At 46.2% G+C, this 26,150-nt stretch overlaps 2 protein-coding genes across 3 annotated transcripts; one reads left to right on the top strand and one right to left on the bottom strand.

The window, feature by feature from the left end:
- Positions 1-5,056: 5,056 nt before the first annotated feature.
- On the top strand, positions 5,057-8,059 carry LOC139831601 (uncharacterized). Its single transcript, XM_071820900.1, is given in 8 exon segments — positions 5,057-5,205; positions 5,413-5,609; positions 5,923-5,986; positions 6,122-6,359; positions 6,361-6,461; positions 6,546-6,935; positions 7,031-7,099; positions 7,762-8,059. Coding segments are annotated over 8 exon segments (1,506 nt in total).
- A 302-nt stretch (positions 8,060-8,361) lies between these two features.
- Positions 8,362-20,301, bottom strand: LOC127299960 (alpha-L-arabinofuranosidase 1). 2 transcript variants are annotated; one of them, XM_051330022.2, is made up of 17 exons: positions 19,967-20,301; positions 18,160-18,288; positions 18,024-18,078; positions 17,749-17,933; positions 17,385-17,669; positions 17,227-17,296; positions 16,961-17,106; positions 16,830-16,875; positions 16,663-16,715; positions 16,340-16,484; positions 16,130-16,248; positions 15,984-16,055; positions 15,242-15,348; positions 14,825-14,881; positions 14,556-14,748; positions 14,332-14,475; positions 8,362-8,746 (listed from the first exon to the last, which is right to left on the bottom strand). In XM_051330022.2, the coding sequence occupies exons 1-17, from the start codon at positions 20,000-20,002 to the stop codon at positions 8,639-8,641; spliced, it is 1,950 nt and encodes a 649-aa protein (XP_051185982.1). In that variant the 5' UTR covers positions 20,003-20,301; the 3' UTR covers positions 8,362-8,638. The 2 variants fall into 2 exon arrangements, with proteins under 2 accessions (XP_051185982.1, XP_051185983.1); XM_051330023.2 differs by lacking the exon at positions 19,967-20,301 and adding an exon at positions 18,901-19,208.
- Between the last annotated feature and the right edge of the window lie 5,849 nt (positions 20,302-26,150).

Genomic DNA, 26,150 nt, shown 5'->3' with positions numbered 1-26,150 from the left:
TAGGGCCCGAGTGCCATGATCTCAGATCTGAACATGTTATTGTTTCATCATGATATTCATTGTTTTATGATCTTACCTGCAAGTTGTATACACATGTCGCTGTCCGGAACCAATGGCCCCGAAGTGACAGAAATCGGGACAACCGGAGGGGATGGTAGTGATGTGAGGATCACATGTGTTCACGGAGTGTTAATGCTTTGCTCCGGTACTCTATTAAAAGGAGTACCTTAATATCCAGTAGATTCCCTTGAGGCCCGGCTGCCACCGGCTGGTAGGACAAAAGATGTTGTGCAAGTTTCTCATTGCGAGCACGTACGACTATAATTGGAACACATGCCTATTGATTGCTTTGTACTTGGACACCGTTTTATTATTATCTGCAAATGCCCTACTATGATTGTTACATGAGTTTCTCTCATCCATGCAACGCCCGTTATCCGTCCCCGTGCCTACAGTATTTTAATCCTGCTGTTTACTATAATCACTACTGCTGTCTCTGTTACTCTGCTGCTGTTATTTCAATACTGCTACTGCTATAAAACTGTTACTACTGATAAACTCTTGCGAGCAAGTCTGTTTCCAGGTGCAGCTGAATTGACAACTCCGCTGTTAAGGCTTTCAAGTATTCTTTGTCTCCCCTTGTGTCGAATCAATAAATTGGGTTTTACTACCCGCGAAGACTGCTGCGATCTCCTATACTTGTGGGTTATCATTGAGCATACCAGCACGAGCAAGCAAATCAAGAGAGTACTTGCGCTGTCAAAGAAGGAGAGAACCAGGGGTGTGACTATCAACTTCGATGCCCAAGAAATAGTGAAGAGTGCCAAGGTCCTTAACAGAGAACTCGGAGCGCAGCTGAGAAATCAATCGTGGAATGGCTGAAGCAGTAGAGCTGACGACAATAATATCGTCGACATAAACAAGCAAGTATACTATCAGCGCAGCACGATGGAGAATGAACAACGAGGAGTCAGCAGCAAACGGTGCAAATCCAAGTGATCCAAGAACAGAACTGAGATGTGCATTCCAAGCACGAGGTGTCTGTTTGAGACCATAGAGATATTTGATCAACCGACAATGATGATGTGGCTTGTCAGGATTAGTGAACCCAGGAGGCTGCTTCATAAAGACCTGCTCTTCTAGATAGCCATGAAAAAATGCATTCTGAATGTCCAGTTGACGAAGATGCCAACCATGAGCAAGAGCAAGAGACAGCAACAGCCGAATAGTAGCCGGTTTAACAACCGGACTAAAAGTCTCATCATAATCCTGTCCAAAACGCTTCTTAAAGCCTTTAGCCACTAGACGAGCCTTGTATCGCTCAATCGAACCATCCGCGTGCAACTTAACTTTGAAAACCCACCGAGAATCAATGAGGTTGATACCAGGCTCAGGAGGGACAAGTTGCCAGGTACCATTGCGGAGGAGAGCAGAATATTCTTCCTCCATAGCAGTTCTCCAGTGAGGAATCTGCAGAGCCGTACGAAAGTCTCGAGGAATAGCCGTAGCATCAGCAGACAGGCAGGTGGCAGTCCACGCTACAGTACCATCAGACCGTTGTTTAGGCTGCACAATGCCATGACGAAGTCGGGTAACTGGGCCAGCCCGAGGTGGCGCATGCAGAGAGGGCCCAGTGGTAGAGTTTGATGCAGTAGAAGGCTCGGGTGGCGGTGAAGAGGGCTGGGCCGAGGCAGCAGGCAACGGCGAGTCGTGGGCCGGCCCAGCGAGCGGGGACGCTGAAGCACGCACATGCAAGTGCGGGGGCGTTGCAGCCTCGTGATGGGCCGCAGGTGAGCCGGGCTCGGGAAGGTCGGCTAGATCCCCAGTCGACACAGGGCCCGAGGCTGCATGATCCATGCACGCAGCAGGGGGCACCGAGGTGGTGCGATCGACGTACTTAGGCGTCTCCGGAGTAAGGATGTGTCGTTGCCTAATCGACGGTACCTCGGAGGAGGGATCCTCACGAGGGGGAGAAGAAGGAGGGGCCATAGGGCGGAGTGCACACGGGTCGGTGGTACGCGAGTTACCCAGCTTCGGAACACCTGCACGATGACAGGGCCTACTGCTGCTTGTCTGGAATTATCTGGGCGCTTTCGCGTTGTTACAATGAGTTGTTGTTCTTGTGTCTAGCTCGAGATCCCCCCTCAGGGCTCCCAGGATCCGGCTTATATAGGCGCACGGATCTAGGGTTTACATGGAGAGTTCTAGCCGGATTACAGGTTGCCTAACTACGGTACAATGTCTTGCCGTGTACGTCAAGGATCCGCCTTCCACCTACGTCGTACTGGATCCGGGTTCTTCATGGGCCTTCACGGATCTGACTCCTGGCATAGACCTCTTCGGATCCGGGTACCTCTGTAGGTTGGTTCGGATCCGGGTACCTCTGTAAGGCGGTTCGGATCCGGCTACCTTCCTAGGGCGGTTCGGATCCGGGTACCTCTGTAGGGCGGTTCGGATCCGGCTACCTTCGTAGGGCGGTTCGGATCCGGCTACCTTCGTAGGGCGGTTCGGATCCGGCTCCTTGTTCCTGGTTTGGACATCTTCCATCTTGATCAACAACAACTGGGCCGCCCGGTGGGCCATATGCCATCACCACCATCTGTGGGCCACCCGGGCTTGCCGGAATCGGACCATGTCGATGGTATACCTATGAAGTATATCCACAACAGGATGCTTCTGTGGGTGTTGTTGATGATGATGGCATATTAGCAAAGGGAAAACATGTCTCGTGAAAAACGACATCTCTAGAGATATACACTCTATTTGAGGGAACATGGAGACACTTATAGCCTTTATGCAAGGAGCTATAGCCTAAAAACACGCATTTTTAGATCGGAACTCAAGCTTATGATTGTTGTATGGGCGAAGATGAGGCCAACAAGCACAACCAAACACCTTAAAAAAGGTATAGTCCGGTGTCTCATGAAGAAGGCGCTCGAGAGGTGTAGTCATATTTATAGTACGACTAGGAAGCCTGTTAATAAGAAAACAAGCAGTGGAGAAGGCATCACTCCAAAAATGTAACGGAAGAGATGCATGAGCAAGCAATGTGAGACCAGTTTCAACAATGTGTCGATGTTTGTGTTCAGCAGTATCATTCTGTTGATGTGTATGAGGGCATGAAACACGATGTGAGATGCCTAGGTTCTGAAAGAAGGGATGGAGTTTTTCATACTCACCTCCCCAATCAGTTTAAACATGAATAATCTTGCGATCAAGGAGACGTTCAACATGTTTTTGAAACTGAAGAAACACATCAAACACCTCAGACTTATGTTTAAGAAGATAAAGCCAAGTAAATTGACTATAGGCATCAATAAAGCTCACATAGAATTTATGACCACTAATAGAGGTTTTAGCAGGACCCCAAACATCTGAATGAAAAAGCTCTAAAGGAGATTTGATTACATGAGTGGATAAAGAAAACGGTAATTGATGACTTTTGCCTTGTTGACAGGCATCACACACTGATTTATTGGAACTAGACTCTAATGGCAACTCATGCTTATGGAGGATGTGCTGAACGACTTGTAATGCAGGATGGCCTAGACGACAATGCTACTTGTCCTTGGATCCTCGGATGGCGCTGAGAGCTTGCTTGATGATGGGAACATGAATGGAGTAGAGACCACCACGGCACCGACCTCTAAGAAGAATTTCCCGCGTGACTCGGTCCTTTACAAAAAGATCATATGGGTGAAGTTCCACGAAAACAGGATTATCAAGGGTAAGTTTACTCATTGAAAGTAAGTTACGAGTGACTTGTGGAACATGAAGCACATGATTTAAATGCAATGTCCTAGATGCGGAAGTAGGAATCAATGCATGACCAATATTATGGATATTCATACCTATGCCATTGGCGGCATGAACTTGATCGTGGCCTTGATAGGGGTTCCTTGGTGGTGAGCTTCTCGAGCTCGGCAGTGAGATGATGTGTCACACCCGAGTCAGCATACCAGGCGGGGTCCATGTGATAGGACGTGGTTTCACCGTGTCCACCTTGAGAGGCCGCCATGGCCATGGCGAGCTGCTTCTCCGTGCCCGCGCCATCATTGTTGACGCCAAGGAAGTCGCGCATGAAGCGCTTGTAGCAGCGGGATGCAGTGTGACCCGCCGCGCCACACATCTGGCACATGAGGCGACCGCCACCGTTGTTGCCGCTGTTGCCAGAATAGCCACCGCCGTTCCGGGCGGGCCACCGCGGCCGCCACCGTTGCCACGGCCACCACTGTTGCCGCGCCCACCACCACCAGCTTTGCTGCCCCCAGTTGAGAAGGGAGGCGCAGACCAAGCCGGGTTCTGAGCAAAGGGCGTGGGAGCAGGAGGGCGGAAACCGCCGTGACCCCAACGGCCAAAGGCACTAGCGTGGGTGGAGTAGTTGTTGGCGATGTTCTCCGCCCAACGAGCGGCGTTGCGATGCTCAGTGGACTGAAGCTGAGCATAGAGATCCCTGATGGAGATCGGCGTCGTCCTGGCGTTGACGACCTCGTACAGCGCGTCGTAGTCGATGTCGAGCCCGGAGAGGATGTAGGAGACGAACTCCTCGTTCCGAAGAGGCTGCCCGATGGAGGCATGCGTGTCGGCGAGGGTCTTCATGCGATGGAAGTAGGTGCTCACAGGCATGTCCTTCTTCTTGAGATCTTGCATCTAAGTGCGGATCCCATTGGCGCGGGCGATCGACGTGGACGCAAAGGCACCGGCGAGCGTGTCCCGTGCCTCATGAGCGGTGGCGGTGAACAAGACCATGCCGACCACCCCCTCCGTCATGGATGACACAAAGGCGGAGAGGATGGCTTGATCCTCCTTGGCCCACCTCTGGGCGTCGGGGTTGAGCTGTTGCACGGGCTTGCCAGAGACGTCCACTGTGATCATGTCGGCGGAGCAGGGCTCGGATCCGTCGACGTAGCCCATGAGCCCAAAGCTTCGGAGGAGAGGAGCAACCCGCGCATGCCAATACAGGTAATTCTCACCGGTAAGCTTGATGGTGATGGAGGCCGCGAGGTCGCGTGGGGAGATGATGGTGGCGCCAGCTGATGAAGAGGTGAGTCCCGCCATGAGCGATGGAGAGCCAGAGAGGCCAGTCATGATCTACCGTGCTGAAGATGCGTCAGTTCCCGCGGACGAGGCGTTGACGATCGCGCTCGAGGTGTCAGCGGGGGAGGAGGTCGGAGAAGTCATGCCGGTGATGAGGAGGATGCGGAAGCGATTTGCCTAGGATTGTAGCTCTGATACCATAAACGAATTAGGAAGTAGATGAAATAGATTGGATCACACAACACCTAATGAGGGCCGGTGTGTTCATATATATAGGCTAATAGCCTTGAGTTACAAGATATACATGACGGTAGGTGAGATCTATCTTGGTATACAAGAAACCTAACCGACCTAGTACATATACATACAATACAGGTATACACATTCTATCAGCGGCAATGACCAACCTGCTTTCGTGGGTCTCAGTCTCTCCAATGGTGGCGGCGGCATCTCGTTCGGCGGCAGCGAGTCTAGGGGCTTCAACTTCTTCAACGGCACTGGTGGCATACGGATAGGAGGGAGCAGCAATGGCATCACGGCTGGAGAGGGTTCAGGCGATGGAAACAGAACAGGTAAATCATCTACTCGTTCTTGTACTAGTTTAAGATTGCTAGATCACGTACGTTCACTATACTAGTTCTTGTACACTGTAGTAGTTCTGGATTGTAGATCATTCAGCTCTGATGTAGATGTTTTTCTAGATCATATAGTTGTTGTATTACTAGATCATCTACTGTACTGCACTAGTGCTTGTTTTAGATCAGCTATGGTTTCTTAGTACTGGAAGTTGTAGAACTTGTATTACTAGATCATCTACTATACTGTACTGGAATTCTAGTGTATATTTTGGTTAGATCATATTCTTGTTTTCTATTTCAATCAAAGGTACTACAGAGAGCATTGGCTACCGAGGTACTGGTTACAACCCCAACTTTGAACATGCTGATGAGTATCCTCGAGCGCAAGGAAATTGATTTGAGTAAGTAGAACTTGAGCAAATTTTGGTTTGAGTACAATTCTACAAATTTGTTTTCTAATTATCTATTTTATTTTCAATATATTTTTAGATGCTATGGCTAACAAGATACGAAGAAGGCACTACCATACACAAGACAAGCGCCAAGCGCCATATATATGCAATGATCCTTGAGCGTAATAGCACGGGTAGTAGATTGAAGCGTGGAGTTTCAAAAGCTGTTGCAGAAGCTGCAAAATGTCCAAGGAGGATAGTTCAAAGGATATGGAAGGAGTCTAAAGAGGGTGAAGGCATTACTTCATTAAAAAACAATCGGAAGTTGAATTCAGGAAGGAAGAAGCTTACCATGGAACATAGAGGCGTTGGAAGAAATCCCACCTGGAGAGAGAACAACACTTGAACAAGTTGCTGGACATATGAACATGACAAGAACAACTATTTGGCGAAGGTGTGTGTTGTTCTGATATTGCACCCATTTTTCTATGATGTTTCACCTATTTTTCTCTCTGATTTTGCATGATATATTTTGTAGGTTGAAGGAGAAACAAATTCGACGAATAACAAGTGAACTAAAGCCTTTGCTAACGGAAGAAAACAAAAAGGCACGTGTGGATTATGCACTAAGGCAGCTCGAGCCATGTAGCTTAGAGGATGATCCCATCTTCAAGGCTGCTATGAATGTTGTTCACATCGATTAGAAGTGGTTTCACCGCACGAGGAAGACCCAGAAGATGTATTTGAGTCATAGAGAGAAGGCACTAGAGCGAGAATGCAAGCATAAAAATCACATTCAAAAGATCATGTTCTTGTCCGCAATGGCAAGGCCAAGGTATGATGCTCAAGGCAACTGTGTATTTGATTGCAAGATTGGTGTTTGGGCTTATGTTGACTGGGTTCAAGCTCAAAATAGAAGTCGCAATAGGTTTGTGCAAATTTTTCTTGGTCACTAGTGTCAGTAACTTGCAAATATTTGTTCATGTTCATTTCTACTTACTGTATGTGTTTCTATATCTACAGGTTAAGGGGGGCATGGGAGCTAAAACCATGTGATAGTGTGGACAAAGCTATCAATGGAGTTTTCTCTCTGTTGAAGATGGCCTCTTTTCTTATGTTTATATACTGCTAAGGAGAAGAAGAGGCAGGGATGGGAAATCAAAAGGAAGGGCCATGTCGCTGCATGTTTGCATGCGATTTTCCTGCACCCACTTTCCATTCTGTTCACACTTGCATGCAACATTCCTAATCACGTTTTACACAGCCGAAAGGAAACCAGGAAGAGGAGCAATTTGTGGGCCAAAACGCTCCACTTAATTTGGGTAGTTAATGCTAATACTCCTTAGAAGTGCAGGTAGTGGAAAAACTAAGAAATGGAAGTGCGCCCTATATACCGTGGAGGAGGGAGTAATTTTTTTAGAGAAATACGTACCTCCAAATCAGGAATAAATAGTCCCAGCCCTACTTTCATGGTAGCCTGAAGTGCGCAGCTGATCTTTTAGGAAAACCAAACGGCAACAGGACCTCTTCTCTCCCCACTATCATCGCATAAGCCCACTATTTTTTATTATTCTAGAAACGTCTCCCCTTCAGATTCTAATTGATTAGAAGTTGGAAGTTGCCGAGGCATTATATACCCTACCTTCCGTGCAAAAACTTCATCTCCACTAGCACCTCTGTAGGGATCCTTGCTCTCAAGCAACGAGGCCATTGGACTGTACGTGGTCCGCCATCAGGCATTACTATTACTAAAGATCGTCGCCGCAAGTAGAAGCAATTCGTCTTGTCGCAACACTACTGATCGTCGCCGCCTGGGCACCTGGTGCCCCGCTCGTCGCTGGCAGTGCCTGGTCACGGTCGCCGCCTGGTTCCCCGCTCATCGTCGCCAGCGCCTGGTCGCGGTCGCCTCCTGCTGACGTGCTTGCTGCTGCGCTCTCGCTACCCTGGCCATGGGACGCCGTCCGGTTGACCGGTTCTCACTCATGCCCCGTGCTCTTCGCCCCATGCGGTTCGTGCCGCGTCACAGGCAACACAGAAAGCAAAAAAGGCTGAAGGATTGTCGACGGCGCGTGAGGCGATGGTCGAGTAGCGAGTAGCGAGGTGAGGCGCTTGTCAAGCTGTCGTCCGGCTTACATATTTTTCTTCTGAACTTTCCGATCCAGATCAATGCTCCGTTCAGCTCATATTTTGTCTTCAATCTTCATCCTTACTCATGTTTATGAACTCATGAAGTCACAGACTCACAGAAAATATGAAAGGAACACTCGTTGATTTACCAACAGGACATGTATGCTTGTTTTCTTTTTTTTTGCGACCCGTGTAAGCCAATCACTTGGAAAAAAAAAAGTTGCATCTTCATCATCGAGTACACATATACCCTTACTCAATACATCTTCTGAATAATGGTGTCTGCAAGTGGTAACAAGGATAAGGTTCAGGAATGGTTAGTATATATTGCCGAGCAACTAGCATGCCACAGCGACACAATGCAAATGAGTATTAATTTCATAGATGGTTTTTGTTTTTTGCATCAGGAAAATCATCTCAAATACCCGCAGCAACACGCGGGGAATTAACTAGTAATTCTAACAAGTGAAGACCCAAGACAGCCGTAGGCTCCATCATTCTCCTTCACGTCCTATGATCTAGAGCAAGATCATAGGACGTGAAGGAGTAAGGAGCCAGTCGCACGTGCATCTCCTTCGCAGCAGTCAGCAGCTTGCCTCTAACCGGCACGACCTGCACATACGTTTGCAAGATTGTTAACGTTCAGAATTCTGTAATTGAATCACCTATTTGCAAGATTGCTAACATTCAGAATTCTGTAACTGAAACACCTGTTTGTAAGATTCCTAACGCTTCAGAATTCTGTAATTGGAATGTCTGCCGGGGTAGTGTCACGACGATGCCTACTCCTGATGATCGTCATGACACGAACTGATAATAGTTGAGTGTGTGTGTTGTGTTGGGCTGTAGAGTGGGCCGTCGATTGTAAAATGGCCCAGTGTGGCCAAGAGTGGAGGGGATAAATAGCTTCGTGTGTAGACAGAAGAGATCAGCGTTGAATGAATAGAAAAGCTATCTCTACCCGTCTCCCTGTTCTTCTCCACCCGTCTCTCTTTCTGATTTAGATCCCTTCGAGAAATCTGGTGAGATCTAGAGGTAGAACCCTTAGGGATATTACATCTGGTATCAGAGCAGTCGATTTTTTTCCTCGCTCTCGCTCGGCTTTGATCATAATTCCAACAAGAGGTTGTTGGCGGATTCGTTCTGCTAGCGTAATACCGATCTGAGGTTGATTGACTTAGCAGAGTTCATCGACACGGCGCCGAAGAAGCCCTCGTTGGTGGTGCGTCAAGTTGTCAAATCGATGGAAGGGATGGAGGCACGGTTGACCGAGGTCCTCAACGTCAACCTTGGGACGCAGTCAGCAGACCTCACCGCCAAGTTCGTCGAGTTGCAGCAGCAACTGCAAGAGCAGTCAGTCCGTTTGGACCGGATGCAGGTCAAGGTCGACATGTCACTCGAATCTATCGGCAAGGTCCAGCAAGATCAGGCCAACGCCCTTATGGCCCCGAAGACGAACATTGTCCAGGAACCACCACCTCCGCCACGGGTCGTTCCTGGCAGCGGCCAAGGACCGGGGATTCGTGGACCCGGCGGCACGCATCTCGGCTTTGTGGTGGCGGACTCAGCAGCGGCGGGTGCTGGTCATGACGCGGGCGTATCTAGGAAGGCACCAGACCATGGTCTCCCACCTCAACCCCCACCCCATGGTCGTCCACAACCTCAGTTGAAGGCTCAGGGTCCAGGGCCCCAGGTTCAATTTCCTCCTCCAACACCCATAGTTCATGATTGTGCTGAGAGTTCTGGGAGTGGATCGGATTCGAGTCGCCGCAAACATTGGGTGCCTAAAATGGATTTTCCAAAATTCGATGGTACTGATGCTCGAATTTGGATTGATACTTGTCACACGTTCTTCGAGCTCTATCAGATTCCTGTGGGATTTCGAGTAGCTGCTGCTACAATGTATTTGCGTGAAGGAGCCGCTCATTGGTATCAATCATATAAACAGCTTGTGGGTTTCCATGACTGGGATAGGTTCTGTGCTGATGTTCTGGTAGAATTTGAGTGTGATAACCAGCGGGATAAGAACAGGGAGTTGTTAGCTCTGCGTCAAACTAGGTCAGTGACTGAATACCGTCGTCAGTTTGATCTGCTTGTGTACCGAATTCGACTGTATGATGCATGTTCATGACGCGGTGGACTGATGCTGGTTTCTCATTTCAATGGCCTCAAAGATGAGCTCAAAGCAGCAGTTGAGGTGCAGATGCCTAACACAGTGCAGCAAGCTTGTTTGTTTGCACATGTACAAGAGGGAGTATTGGCCAGAGCCAAGTCACAACCTAACAAGTTCCAGCGCTATGACAATCCTAGTCAGCGTTCTTCCTCGGGTGTTCGCTTTGAGAAAGGTGATTTATGGAAAGCAAAGCAGTTGAAGGATTATCGACGTGCCAATAACTTGTGCTATCGCTGTGGCGAGAAATATGTGCCAGGCCATCAGTGTGCGGGGCAAGCTCCAGTACAAGTCAGAGCAATTCAAGAAGTCCAAATTCTGTCTGATGAATTGTTAGATGCAATCTCACGGGGCGAAGACACTGATGAAGAGTCACAAATGCATGTTTCCTTGAATGCTTTGGCCGGCACAGTGGCATCCAATTGCCTTCAGCTCAGGGCCTTGGTTGACAACAAAGTGATGCTTATTCTAATAGATTCTGGTAGCTCTCATAGCTTTATTGACTCCGCTCTTGTTCAACAATTACAGTGCGACACACAGCCATTGCCAACAACATCAGTCAAAATGGCTAATGGGAAGTTTATGATTTGTAACAAGCAAGTTTCCAACCTATGCTGGTGGGTACAGGGACATACATTCCAATATGATATGAAAGTGCTTGAGCTGGGTGGATATGATGCCATTCTCGGTATGGATTGGTTGCAGTTATGGGGAGAAATGACTTGTCATTGGCAGGACAAGTGGCTCATGTTCAATTACAAAGGGGATATGATCAAGTTGCAGGGCATGACAACTGCTCCACTAGTTACTTCCCTTACTGAAGTGCCCGCTGCTCAAGTGGTTAAATGGCAGAGAGGAAATGATATTTGGGCTACAGTACTAGTGGATCCTGTGATGGCGACTGTATCAGCTCACTCTCCTCCAATCATACAATCTGTTATCAACAAATTTGCTTCTGTCTTTGAGGATCCTCAGACCTTACCACCACACAGAGAGTATGATCATGTTGTACATATATTGCCTGATGCTGCTCCGGTAAATTCCAAACCATACCGATATGCTCCATTTCAAAAGACAGAAATTGAGAGACAAGTTTCCGAGATGTTAGCAGCTGGCCTTATTGTCCCAATTATGAGCCCTTATGCTTCTCCAGTGTTGTTGGTCAGGAAAAAGGATGGCACTTGGCATTTTTGCGTTGATTACAGACGCCTAAATGCAATTACAGTTAAGAGCAAGTTTCCTATGCCAATTGTGGATGAATTATTGGACAAGCTAGCTGGCACAAAGTTCTTCTCAAAACTTGATCTCAGGTCTGGGTACCATCAAATTGAGTCTGATGAGTTAAAAACGGCTTTTAAAACCCACCATGGCAGTTCAGGGTAATGCCCTTTGGTCTAACAAATGCACCAGCCACTTTTCAGTGCTTGATGAATTCTGTGTTTGCTCCATATATTAGACAGTTTGTGCTTGTCTTTATGGATGACATTTTGGTCTATAGTAAATCCTTAGTTGAGCATGCTCAGCACTTGGAAATGGTTTTCAATGTGTTACACTCACACAAATTATATTCGAAAAGGAGCAAATGTGTTTTTGCTGTATCCAAAGTGGAATATCTGGGCCATACTATTTCTTCAGAAGGAGTTGCCACAGATGAAGATAAAGTGCAAGCAGTACTACAGTGGCCACTCCCTACCACAGTTACTGAGTTGAGAGGGTTTCTAGGGCTGACTGGTTATTACAGGAAGTTTGTCCAACACTACAGTATTATTGCTAAACCACTAACTAATCTTCTCAAGAAAAAGTCCTTTGCTTGGACTGCAGACAGTGAGAAGGCTTTCAATACCCTTAAGCAGGCATTGGTTAATACTCCTGTTCTGGCTCTTCTAGATTTTTCCTTACCATTCTTTCTGGAAACAGATGCTTGTGCTACTGGGATTGGAGCAATTCTCAGTCAACAAGGGCATCCCATTGCTTTCCTTGGCAAAGCGCTGTGTGACAAAAATCAGAAATTGTCGATTTATGAAAAAGAGTTTCTGGCAATTATGTTGGCTGTGACTAGATGGAGGCCTTATTTGCAGAATGGTCCGTTTGTGATCAAAACTGGTCACAAAAGTCTTTGTTACTTGGAGAATCAAGTGTTGGGCTCTGATTTACAGAAGAAAGCAATGACTAAGCTTATTGGTTTACAATACAGTTTTATATACAATAAAGGGGTTGACAATGTGGCTGCTGATGCTTGGTCCAGGGTTGGTCATTTTATGCAACTGTCAGCAGTATCAGTCGCTCAACCTATGGAGGTGTTGAATTCCTATGAAATGGATCCAACAGCTCAAGAATTGCTCAAATCTCTGGCAATTACAACTGCTGATCACCAAGGTTATCTTTTGCAGGATGGGTTGATCAGATATCAGGGAAAGTTTTGGGTCGGAGGGAATTCTGGCTTGCAAACAAAGATCATTCAAGCTTTCCACTCAGCACCGGTGGGAGGGCATTCAGGCATGTTAGCCACTTACCAACGGGTGAAGAAACACTTTACTTGGTCAGGTTTGAAACCAGGACTGGAAAATTTTGTTAAACAGTGTCAGGTCTATCAACAAGCCAAGCATGAGCACTGTAAGCTACCGGGTCTACTATCCCCTCTCCAACCTCCTGATGGTGCTTGGCAGGCAATTAGCATGGATTTTGTGGAAGGCTTACCAACTTCTCAGGGTTACAATTGTATCTTGGTAGTTGTTGACAGATTTACCAAATACAGCCATTTCATTCCTCTTAAGCATCCCTTCACAGCAAGCTATGTGGCCAAGGAGTTCATGGATAAAGTAGTGAAACTGCATTGCATTCCAGTGTCTATTGTATCTGACAGAGACAAGGTTTTTACAAGCAATTTTTGGAGAGAGTTGTTCCACATTCTAGATACTGAACTCCAAATGAGCTCTGCCTATCACCCTCAAACAGATGGACAGACAGAGCGTACCAATCAGTGTTTAGAGATGTACCTTCGGTGTGCCATTCATGATCAGCCGAAAAAATGGTCTCAATGGCTGCCTCTAGCTGAGCTTTGGTTCAACACTAGTCACCATACTGCGTTGGGATGTTCTCCATTCAAAGCACTATATGGTCATGAACCAAACATTGGTTTTGTTCCAGCAGTGCCTAATACTACTAATACTGATCTGTTCGAGTTGCTTCAAGAGCCTGCTCTGTTTACTGAATTTCTTCGCAGTCAGTTACAGAGAGCTCAGCAGCGAATGAAGCTGGGTGACAGTGTATTTCTCAAATTGCAGCCATACACACAGTCGTCAGTGGCCAGTCGTCCATGCCCCAAGCTTGCTTACAAATTCTACGGTCCGTTCAAGATACTGTCAAGAATTGGATCTGCTGCATATAAACTGGAGCTGCCGCCATCTAGCACGATTCATCCAGTTTTCCATGTATCTCAACTTAAAACGTTTGTTCCTGATCATACTCCAGTGTTTTCCTTCTACCAGTTCCAGTTGAGCTTAATGCGGAGGCAGTTTACCCGGAGGAAATACTGGAACACCGTCTCGTCAAGCGCGGAAATGCTGCTCATCTCCAGGTTAAAATCAAATGGGCTAAGCTCCCGGTGGAAGTGGCAACCTGGGAAGACTACGAGGTCCTCCGTGCTCGATTCAAGGATGCACCAGCCTGGGGACAGTCTGGTTCTCAAGGCGGCGGCACTGTCACGACGATGCCTACTCCTGATGATCATCATGACACGAACTGATAATAGTTGAGTGTGTGTGTTGTGTTGGGCTGTAGAGTGGGCCGTCGATTGTAAAATGGCCCAGTGTGGCCAAGAGTGGAGGGGATAAATAGCTTCGTGTGTAGACAGAAGAGATCAGCGTTGAATGAATAGAAAAGCTATCTCTACCCGTCTCTCTGTTTTTCTCCACCCGTCTCTCTCTCTGATTCAGATCTCTTCGAGAAATCTGGTGAGATCTAGAGGTAGAACCCTTAGGGATATTACACGTAGAAGCTATTGCAATCAAATTAGCGATCGCCTTACCTTGTTTGGATGACTGAAAGAGTTCTCATCCAGGAAATTCCTTGATGTGAGAACAGTGACAGTTGATCGGGCCCTATTGATACCAACTTGAAGTCCAGTTACAGATATCGTCAGGTTCACAGCATTTGACCCAAAGTTTACAATCTGACGAAAACCTTGGGCAGATCAGTACAGAGATCTAAACATATTGTTATTCCAAGAGTTGACAAACCACATGACTTTACCTTCACTCTCATGAAGTTGTTCTTCCTGCCATGCCAGGTGATCGCAGATGCTGCCAACTGTTGGGAGTAGATGGAACTGAATTCGATAGGATGAATCACAGCACCACTGGATTCACGGAAGAATGTCTGCATCCAGTAGCTAGGAGTTCCATATCGCTGCCAGGAATTGAAGACAATCGCATCTGGCATCCAGCTGCAATTACATTTGCGCATTGTCACTGCAATTATCATCAATACAATGAACAGGGCAAGAAGCCTTGGATACTAACTTGCGATCGTTGTCGTTCACAAAAAGTGGGGCATAGCTTGCCATCTGAACGAGATCACTGCAAAAAAAAAAAAAAAAAGCAGAGAGCCATTTCAGTAAGACATTCTTGCTGCTAGATGCAAATATTCACAAGATTACTGAATCTCGTTTCCTTGTAATTTCCTTTTTATCAGAGTACAGGCAGGATTTGTATTTAGTGCGAAAAGAAACTGCCTGAACTGCTACACGGACCAAGAGACAGGAAGGGGAAATAATATTCATCTACGCTCTGACCAGATAAAGCGACAACAGACTTACTGGTACAGTAATGCAATCACGTAGTTACGTAGTTACTACAGAAAACTACAGGATAAATGAACTGTTTCCCCAGAACCTAAAGAAAGGGAGGGATAACCATCCACAGAGATAGGAAAATCACCTATTTTTCTCCAATCCAATAAGGAAAGCTGCCTCTGCCAATGAAGCAAGAAGGCTTCCATTAAGACCATCTCTTGCATCTCTAACAGCATATTCACTGACAAACACCTGCAACAGGATCATTTCGATGTCAGTAGCTTGGTGCTCAGGTACTTTCTGCGTATCCAACATCTGTAGATTACAACTAACAAACCTTGCTAAAAACATAAATTACTTTAGAGTAAATTATTTAAAACCACAACATCGTGAGAACTTATATCAGTTTTCATCAGCTTTTGGACTTCAATTTTCCCAACTTTTATTCTGGTTACTCCCACAATACCCAAACGAACTGTTTCCAAGCAATTAAAGGCCCACCTGACCAGTCTGGTCAACATGTCAGCACCTACATGGGCACGATGCATAGATGGAAACAAGCACCCCAATAGGAAATTATGGGTGGGTCTGACCAGCCAGTTTTTTACTTAACTGTCCAGCTTGGGTGATGTGTAAATAATTATAATAAAGTTTTTATGCCTAGAAAAAGAATCCAAATTTGAGGTTAACTGTTATAAGTTCTTGTGAAGTTATGATTTTGAGTAACTCACTCATTACTTTATGTAGAGCATGAAATCACTTAGGCTAATTAATACAAATTTGTGATCTCCAGGAAAATTCCAAAATTGAGGTAAACTGTTATAAGTTCTTGTGAAGTTGTGATTTTGAGTAACTTACTCATTACTTTATGTAGAACATCAAATTACCTTGGGCCCAGTACGTGGTGCATTGTCGAATTTATTCTTGCTCAGAAAAACAACAGTAGCATTTTCATAGATCTACAAATAAACTCAACATTTGTCAGTATTCAATCAAGAATGGACAATATAAAATTCGTGACAAGACAATTTACATGGTAATCATAGAAATCAGCAGGATCATATAGTGGCTTAGCTGAGCCATCACAGTTCGAAATTATTTCAATGTCTGGATAAGCCTTTCTTATTGCACTGTGAAACCTGAGGTAATGTCCTGTTCAAAAACATTAAATAGTTTCATGTCAAAGCAAGATCTTAGTCTTAGCTGATATGTATTAGGACTGCAAATGTTAATCAAACTTTACCTCTGTAAGAGTTCTTTACACAATCTTCATTCCCAAGTGCAACATACTTTACTGGAAAAGGTTCAGGATGCCCCATCGCGGATCTAATAGTGCCCCATTTTGATTCTGAACTCCCTCTCGCAAACTCGAGACTATCCAGTACATCCTATAACAGCACAACAGAACTCAAAATCATTTGAAACGCACGTGACTGAAATTTTGGCATGGAACAGCGCATGGTATTGGTGTTCAACAATTACTTGAAACACATCAAGAAGGAAAATTCATATTGTATCAGGAAGCGTTTATCCAAACGGTGAAGATCTTAGGGAGATGAAACATACCGCCACAAGAGGAGCGATGTCAGTGATGTTGACTTCATCAGTGTGGCTGATCCCTAAATTTCAATATAAGATCTCAGAGCAGCTTGTGAGTATACTACTATACTAGCATCATGATTAAAGGAACAATAGAAGGTGAAAATCAAAACAAAAATACAAAGCTTCTTTACCAATGTTGACCACCCAGACTGGGGCAGCACCAAGGTCTTCAGCAAGCTTTCATGACCATTTCGAAAGAAATATACAATCAGATGTGGTAATGCATAGGGGCTAAAACTATAATGAGGTTATCAACACATACCTGAAGAAACTCAAAATAGCCAAGCCCGTCGTCGGTCCAGTAATTCCAAACGTCTCCATAGTGACCTGGTCTTTGTTCCCACGGACCAATCGTATTCTTCCACATGAACCGGTTTTGAAGAATGTTTCCTTCTACAAAACAACCACCTGTCATGGTAGTAGTAGTTTAGTTTAGTGAGAAACAATTGCATAGAGCGTAATGCCATAAACATTGTCAACATAAATATTCTGCATGTTTCAATAGCTGATTCCAGAAAGATAGCCTACCAGGAAATCTGAGAAATCGCGGCTGTAGATCCAGCAGCATGCTCATCAGATCCTTGCGAAAACCGTGTCCCTGCATTTGCAAATCCTGTAAACTACGAGGGGCTGGCATGAAATAATGAACACTGAATAATTCAAAAAAAGACTGTTAGCAAATGTACCATGTAAGTCTCAGATGGCATCAACGAGACCTGGTCTAGCCACAACCTGCCTCTGTTAGAACTTCTCAGCTCAAGTCTTCCAGTCCGACAGGTTTGGTGAGCAAATAATTCCACCTTTATCCTTTCCCAGTTTGACAAATCGGTATATGTCAAGTGTCTTGAGCTAATAACCACAGCTGTGTCGTTGCTCAGCCCATTTGAGCAGGTGAGCAAGGCAGTCAGATTCACGAATTCAGCTGATCTCATATGTATCACGAGGTCGTAGCTTTTTCCTTGCTCAATGTTCTGAAAATGAAAATTTAACATTAAATTGGATAAGGTTCAGTTCATGCTAAAGAGGAATTTAGCAAATCTAAATCCGTACCATGCCCCAGAACCCAGGATTATAAACCCCAACACCGCCAAATGGGCATTTGTCGCACAGTACATCAATTCTCAAAGCGTTTCTATTTTTGTTGAAACAGGAGCTAAGCTCTGTCGCCACAAAAATTGAAGACTGATCTCCAATAATGGACCATGGGTCAATTTTTGATGGAGCAGCTTCAAAACCTGGAGGGTGGCCGCAGAGCAATGTTATACCCTAATGATGGATTACATGAAGAAAAATATAAATTTGCTAGTTAAGAAGAACTGAAGTACCTCTGTTGCTAACTAGCTCTGCCCATAATCCACCAGCTCCTGCATGGTTGATCTCCTACATTATAAGTACATATAGATTAGTGGGCGCCTTACAAAATGGCATTTGCAAAGGAGAACTTGAGAAGGCAGCAACCACCTCAAAGAAGATTCCGAATAAATTGGCTGGAATGGGCCGACGGGCCAAAGAGTTGACCTTGACCTCGTCGAGCGCCTGTGCGCTTAAGACTAGCAACAGAAAGCATAAAACACTCATCTTGATTTCAAGCTGAAAAAAAGTTAGTACGTTCAGTTTTTGTGATATATATGGACGGATGGATGCTGTCAAAAATTTCAAATCTGATACAAGGACACAACAGGGCACCTCCAGCATGCATATATGTTGTAAATATACATGTAGTGGTTGTACAAAACAACCAATTCAGGATGAAATTTGGCTAGATAAATTTTCTCTAGCACCACTAGTTTCAATGGGTGCAGAGAACAAAAAGTTCGGACAAACTGATGAATTATTGGCTACCCTATACTTGTAGCATGCTTTGTTCATTCTGGCTTAGTAACTAGACAAATAACAACAACAAAACACAATGTGCATGATTTCATTCATTTGTGCCACACAGGCTGGTTGTAGCTAGCAGAGTAACAAGGTATGAGTTGATTTTGTAAATATAAGAAACACTATATGTTGTGTGCTTAGATAAGCTGGACTAACGGGATTCCGGCAGTGTAAATGTGTAAGTTGAGTCGAGTAAGCCTATTTCGAGGAGGAGTTGAGTCGAGTAAGATAGCAACTAAGTGCTCGATCTGGCTTTGACCTCAAAACATTCTAAATTTCTAATGCTGCTGTGCTCACTTCGGACTTAACAGGCAACGAACTCACAGGTTGAACTCCGAGAGGTGGCCTCTAGGAGGGCCCCTCCCTCCGCCCATTGTCCGGCCGGCGGCAACTCTGCAGCTCCTCCGCCGTCCACGGTCGCCGCCGGTTGGAGGGCCGCGTGCGCGTGGTGGCCGGGGGACGGCGGGGCGCGCCTTCCATGGTCTCCCCCGTCTGGAGGACAATGTGCGCGTGGCGGTCTGTGGGCGGCGGCGATGCTCCCGCCTGAAGTCGCTGACCTCTCTCTCTCTGCTCGCCATCGAGGCGAAGGGGAAAGAAGTGAAGATCTGGGCTGATGGTGGAATCGATTGACCGAGCCGGTTCGTTCCAACTAGTTACAGTACTAGCTTTGGTTCCAGCCGAAAGTCTCTAATTCGCAAAAAAAAAAAAAAAAGGATACTTAGGTCTCTTGTAGTAGTATTTTTTGGAGTTCATTACTAATTAAATTATTAAATTTGCAAATGAGGAGAAAGGGCAAAAATCATCAAGAATTTCATCTAATTCGTGTATGCAAAGTCCAGTAAAACGTTGCTAGTAAGCAAATCTCCGGCGAGGTGGATTGCGGCGGCGGCGAGTCTGGTACTCGTCGGCGTGATTTGACCGTTTAAGACAGTGCTGGAGGGATGTATTCCAGCTATGTAAATGTCTTAGGGGGTTTTCTTCATAAAGTGTACGAACTGGAGGCTCCTCTGCTAAACTAGCAACGCAAAGTTTCACAATGGCCCCTAGACTTTTTTCTATTGGCGGTTTGAACAAGTTTTTTAGCACGCCGTGATCGGCCGGAAAGAGCAAACCTGTTCGTCTACGAGGACGAGCACGGCCGGCGATAACAAAGCCTCCTACGGGCGGCGCGGTCACTCTGGCGACCGCGGACCGCTACATGTGGAGCATCGCGCGCAGGTGGCTTTGCGCTACTCCACTACGGGAAGGACACCAAAAGTTGATAGACGGGGGAAAAATGAACTGAGTTTGCAAGTTCATAGCCCTAATGCCACTGAAGGTCCATCCATGGAAACATGCAGAAGAAACACAGAAACGAGGGGGAGGGAAAGACGGGAAGAAAGACAGAAACCTGGGAAACCCGTCCCGGGGAGACCCGGCCGTCCATGCTCGCCCGCCGGAGTCTTCGATCTTTCTGTCGCCGGAGCAAAACCTTGTTCGTCTGCGAGCACGGCCGGCGGTAGCAAGCCTCCTACGGGCGGCGTGATGGGTGTGGACTGTGGGGACAAGGGGTGCGCGCGCGATGGTAGGATAGGCTCGGTGGAGAATGAGCTAGCTGTTGCTGCGCCGTCTGCTAAGGGAAGGAGTGAGGAGCTGGGCTGTTGTTGGATCCATTGCAAATGCGGAAGTCTCGTCTGCTCTCTGCTGCACGCCGCCGGAAATGGTAGCCCTTCGGAAAAAACGAGCGAACACGACGAATCGATCCCTGTGTCTATGCTAGCTCCTCTTCTATACTAGGCCGGTAACGCGGGAGCCTCTTCTCATGGGTCGTGATTAACTTCCAACTTCTCCTCCATTATGCATGTATGTGTCTGGAGTCGAGAGGGTCATCGATCACTGATCTCCACGAACTTTTGATACAACAACAATGCGCTAGCTTAGTTGTCTTATTAAGGGACTGAGGCTGATCATGGCGCTCAGTAAGTTAAGTTAGCTGCTCTTGCGCACGGCCGGCCAGTGCTGGCTGTCTCGATCGTGTGCAGGAGATAGCTAGGCCCGGAATTGTTCTCTCTGCTTGTCTTGGAATGGCATGCTCTTGCCATTAAGCGGGGCTGGCCGGGACGGGAAACCTAAGCGCATGGCCAATGCATTGCTCCACCGCGGACAACTGCTCCAGCTACCCACGTCGGATCGGACGGCCTAAATCAGCTGAATCGGACACCTGCAGAGTAAAGCTCTCTCCAGCAGGAGATCCCGCCACTTTGCTGTCTAAAGTACTCCGGCCGTGGTAGTAGACGAAATGAGAAAAGGTGAGGAGGGGTGGAGGAGAAAAGAGAGCTGAGAAACCTGATTTGGGTCAAGCTTTGTAGACCATTTCGTGAGGTACTTTGGATAGTTGTGTTCGATGTCTACCATTTCATATAGTAATGTATTTTCTACGTGGAAAACATAAGGCTGCAGGTAGGGTACTGCCCCGTTGCCCATGCTCCGACTCAGATACTTCGCTGCTACGGAGTGTTGCATCTTCGTCTTAGTTGATTGCTAGATGCTCACTGCTCACATGGGCTCATTTGCGCGCAACCATGCAAGTCCTTTGCACAATGGATGTTTCCTAAGAAGAGAGATGACGCCAAGCGTCACGGAGCGCTGCCGTTCTTGTTAGAGTTAGCGTATTGCTACCATTGTAACCGAGTCCTGACCTGATACATATGGTATCCGAGTCCCTGAATGCCACGGTGCCACATATATAGGACTCCTTCATGTTGAATATATAAACAAATATCCATATGAAATACTACGTACAAGTAATTGATAAATTATGATTATGAAAATAACAAATAAACCAATCGTGCAGACTAGTAAGGTAGATAGGTAGATGAACATATCAGATCTAAACAAGACAAACCGATCGCATCTACCACATAAACTAGAAAAAGAAACTCTAACAGAAACTGGAAGAGAAACGACAAGATCACATACTTCGCAGCAGCATCGTTGTCGCTCATGTTGAGGTTGCCGAAGAAGTCGCTGAGGTCCGGGAAGAAGTTGTCGGTGTGGAGGAACTCATCGTCCGATGACGACGTCGTGATGCCAGTATTCGCGCCGGAGCGCTCCCCAAAAACCTGATTGCACCTCACCCGTACAGTTTCACGAGGCAGGGTTCTGGAGGCCTACTGTCCCGGTAGTCGGTGCACGCCGATGGACGGGATGAGGAAGACGAAGGCGGCGGCGCAATGAACTGGAAACAGGTAGTCGCGTATACGTCTGGGTGTGGCGGCTAGGGTTGCGTAGGGTCTTATGTAGTGCGTTTCGGGAAGGTCGTGGGGCGCAGCCCACGTCCGAGTCAGCACAGCCACGATCTAGAAAAACTGGAAGGCAAAACGGCTGAGTAACGCGTCCATTAATGACTCAAAATTAATGCGAAATAATTTCCAAACGGCAAAACAAAAGATAGGCTCTCGGCTCGGCTCAATCCAACAACCCACGGCGCGTCGTGATGAATGAATGAGCGAGGAGGAGGAGGAGTGCGCGAGGGCTCTCTAGTTCTCACATACAAGTGCTAGAACAGCCCACCTTACAAACCACTCCAGCTCTCTCCCAACTAGCAATGTGGGACTAAACTTTAGCCCCCACTAGTGTTGCCACTGATTTTTGGAATGGGCCATGTGAGTTTCAGAATTTGATAATGGGCCATGGGCGAAAGGCCAAATGCCCAAAACTTTCAGCAATCTCCCACAAACTCTCATTGGCACATCTCATCAATAAGTTTCCAGAACATTATTTTATATACCCGTATGTCGTGGAGACTTTTAAGTTGAACTTCCACTTAAAGCTTTATATTACACTAGATTGCAACTTGGATAGTGGACTATGCCTTGAACTACAAGTTTTCTGCGCACTAGCTTCATACAAAGCCTAGACCGATACTAGGCTGCCGCGAGGCTTCCTCGCGTTTTGGATCTTATACGTCATACTCCATGGCCTTTAATGAGTTTATTAGAGAGCACCCAACTCTCATAGATTGCAACATTTAACAATCAGACTCATATAGGTATGTTCTTCAAAAGATATCCTGCAGGACAACATCTCTGCTAAAATAAGCCACTTAGAACACATTAAGATAATTATCAACCTGCCATGCAGATTAGTAGAGTATTGCATCTTACGGAGTAGTAAAATTGCTATAAGGATATATATACTCTCCTCCCAGTTGACTAACAGCTTGTCTCTCAGCTCTAATTCACGGGATCTCCAATCACATAGAGTGGGTTACCACCGTGGGCAGCTCATAGTGTAGGTCTCATACCCATCTCCCTCGATGCATTTTCTATCACATTTCGTGATAGTCCCTTTGTGAAGGGGTCTGCCAGGTTTCTAGACGTATGGATATAATCCAACGCTATAACTCCAGAGTTTCTCATTTTCCTGACAGTTTTCAGTCTCCTCTTCACATGCCTTGATGACTTCATATTATCCTTGGAACTGTTTACTTTGACGATCACAGTTTGATTATCACAGTTCATAGGAATAGCGGATATTGGTTTCTCAACCACAGGTAAGTCCATCAAGAGCTCACGAAGCCACTCTGCTTCAATAGTGGTTGTGTCTAATGATGTGAGTTCTGCTTCCATAGTTGACCTCGTAATGATGGTCTGCTTGCAAGCCTTTCAGGAAACAGCGCCACCTCCAAGTGTAAACAAATAACCACTTGTGGCCTTAGTCTCATCAGCATCAGATATCCAATTTACATCACTATAACCCTCAAGTACCCTTGGATACCCAGTGTAGTGAATGCCATCACTCGCAGTGCATTTCAAATAGCGCAAAACTCTCTCAAGAGCATGCCAATGAACATCTCTAGGTCTAGACACAAAACGGCTGAGTTTACTTACAGCAAAGGAGATGTCAGGCCTCGTGGCGCTGGCTAAATACATAAGCGAGCCAATGCTCTACGAATATCGCAATTGGTCTCTAGCAATTCTTTTATTCTTACGAATTATCACACTAGGATCATAAGGCGTTGGAGAAGATTTGCAGTCGCTATACCCGAAGCGACTCAGGATCTTTTCCACATAGTGATACTGAAGCAATGTAATCCCACCATCGTCATCCTTCAGCAGCTTGATGTTTAAGATCACATCAGCTACTCCCAAGTCCTTCATCTCAAAACAACGAGATAGGAACTCCTTGACCTCCTTAATCACAGTAAGGTTGGTCCCAAATATCAATATGTCATCGACATAGAGACAAAGAATAACTCCCTCGCCCCCACCATGGCGATAGTATACACACTTGTCAGCTTCGTTTACAACAAAGCCTTCAACGGTTAAAGTTCTTTCAAACTTCTCATGCCACTGCTTAGGCGCTTGCTTAAGCCCATACAAAGACTTCAGTAATTTACACACTTTTCCTTCTTGACCATGTACTACAAATCCATCAGGCTGCTCCATATAAATTTCCTCTTCAAGCTCTCCATTTAGGAAAGCAGTCTTAACATCCATTTGATGAACGAGAAGACCATGTGAGGCAGCCAAGGATAGTAGCACTCGAATCGTGGTCAATCTGGCAACATGTGAGTATGTATCAAAGAAATCTTCACCTTCTTTCTGGGTATAACCCTTGGCCACAAGACGTGCCTTGTACTTTTCAATAGTACCATCAGGCCTAAGCTTTTTCTTGAACACCCATTTACATCCTACAGGTTTGCACCCATAAGGACGATCAGTTATTTTCCAAGTTTCATTGGCTAAGATGGAATCCATCTCGCTACAGACAGCTTCCTTCCAGTAGTCAGTATCCAGAGATGCATAGGCTTCTGAAATAGAGGTATGTTCAGGAAATAATTCCTGAGTAGATGAACTGGGCATCTCCTGATTTGATGAGTGATACGTCTCCGACGTATCGATAATTTCTTATGTTCCATGCCACATTATTGATGTTATCTACATGTTTTATGCACACTTTATGTCATATTCGTGCATTTTCTGGAACTAACCTATTAACAAGATGCCGAAGTGCTAGTTGCTGTTTTCTGCTGTTTTTGGTTTCAGAAATCCTAGTAACGAAATATTCTCGGAATTGGACGAAAACAACCCCCCGGGGCCTTATTTCCCACCAAGCTTCCCGAACACCGAACTGCAGACCAAGTGGGGCCACGCGGGGGCGACACCCTAGGGGGGGGCCCCCCCTTGGCCGCGCGGCCCCCGTGGTGTGGGCCCTCGTGCCGCCTCCCCGACCTGCCCTTCCGCCTACTTAAAGCCTCCGTTGCGAAACCCCCAGTACCGAGAGCCACGATACGGAAAACCTTCCAGAGACGCCGCCGCCGCCGATCCCATCTCGGGGGATTCAGGAGATCGCCTCTGGCACCCTGCCGGAGAGGAGATTCATCTCCCGGAGGACTCTACGCCGCCATGGTCGCCTCCGGAGTGATGTGTGAGTAGTCTACCCCTGGACTATGGGTCCATAGCAGTAGCTAGATGGTTGTCTTCTCCCCATTGTGCTTCATTGTCGGATCTTGTGAGCTGCCTAACATGATCAAGATCATCTATCTGTAATTCTATATGTTGCGTTTGTTGGGATCCGATGAATAGAGAATACTTGTTATGTTGATTATCAAAGTTATGTCTATGTGTTGTTTATGATCTTGCATGCTCTCCGTTACTCGTAGATGCTCTGGCCAAGTAGATGCTTGTAACTCCAAGAGGGAGTATTTATGCTCGATAGTGGGTTCATGCCTCCATTGATATCTGGGACAAAATGAAAGTTCTAAGGTTGTGGATGTGTCGTTGCCACTAGGGATAAAACATTAGTGCTATGTTCAAGGATATAGTCACTGATTACATTACGCGCAATACTTAATGCAATTGTCTGTTGTTAGCAACTTAATACTGGAGGGGGTTCGGATGATAACCTGAAGGTGGACTTTTTAGGCATAGATGCATGCTGGATAGCGGTCTATGTACTTTGTCGTAATGCCCAATTAAATCTCACTATACTCATCATAATATGTATGTGCATGGTCATGCCCTCTTTATTTGTCAATTGCCCAACTGTAATTTGTTCACCCAACATGTTGTTTATCTTATGGGAGAGACACCTCTAGTGAACTATGGACCCCGGTCCAATTCTCTATACTGAAATACAATCTACTGCAATACTTGTTCTACTGTTTTCTGCAAACAATCATCTTTCCACACAATACGGTTAATCCTTTGTTACAGCAAGCCGGTGAGATTGACAACCTCACTGTTTCGTTGGGGCAAAGTACTTTGGTTGTGTTGTGCAGGTTCCACGTTGGCGCCGGAATCCCTGGTGTTGCGCCGCACTACATCCCGCCGCCATCAACCTTCAACGTGCTTCTTGGCTCCTCCTGGTTCGATAAACCTTGGTTTCTTTCTGAGGGAAAACTTGCTGCTGTGCGCATCATACCTTCCTCTTGGGGTTCCCAACGAACGTGTGAGTTACACGCCATCAAGCTCTTTTTCTCGCGCTCGTTGTCGGGAGATCAAGACACGCTGCAAGGGGAGTCTCCACATCCCAATCTCTTTACTTTGTTTTTGTCTTGCTTAGATTTATTTACTACTTTGTTTGCTGCA

Source organism: Lolium perenne, chromosome 5, assembly GCF_019359855.2.
Source record: "Lolium perenne isolate Kyuss_39 chromosome 5, Kyuss_2.0, whole genome shotgun sequence".
NCBI classification, from domain to species: Eukaryota; Viridiplantae; Streptophyta; class Magnoliopsida; order Poales; family Poaceae; genus Lolium; species Lolium perenne.
Note: the sequence above shows the minus strand (reverse complement) of the source record. Positions and strands in the feature narration are given on the sequence as shown.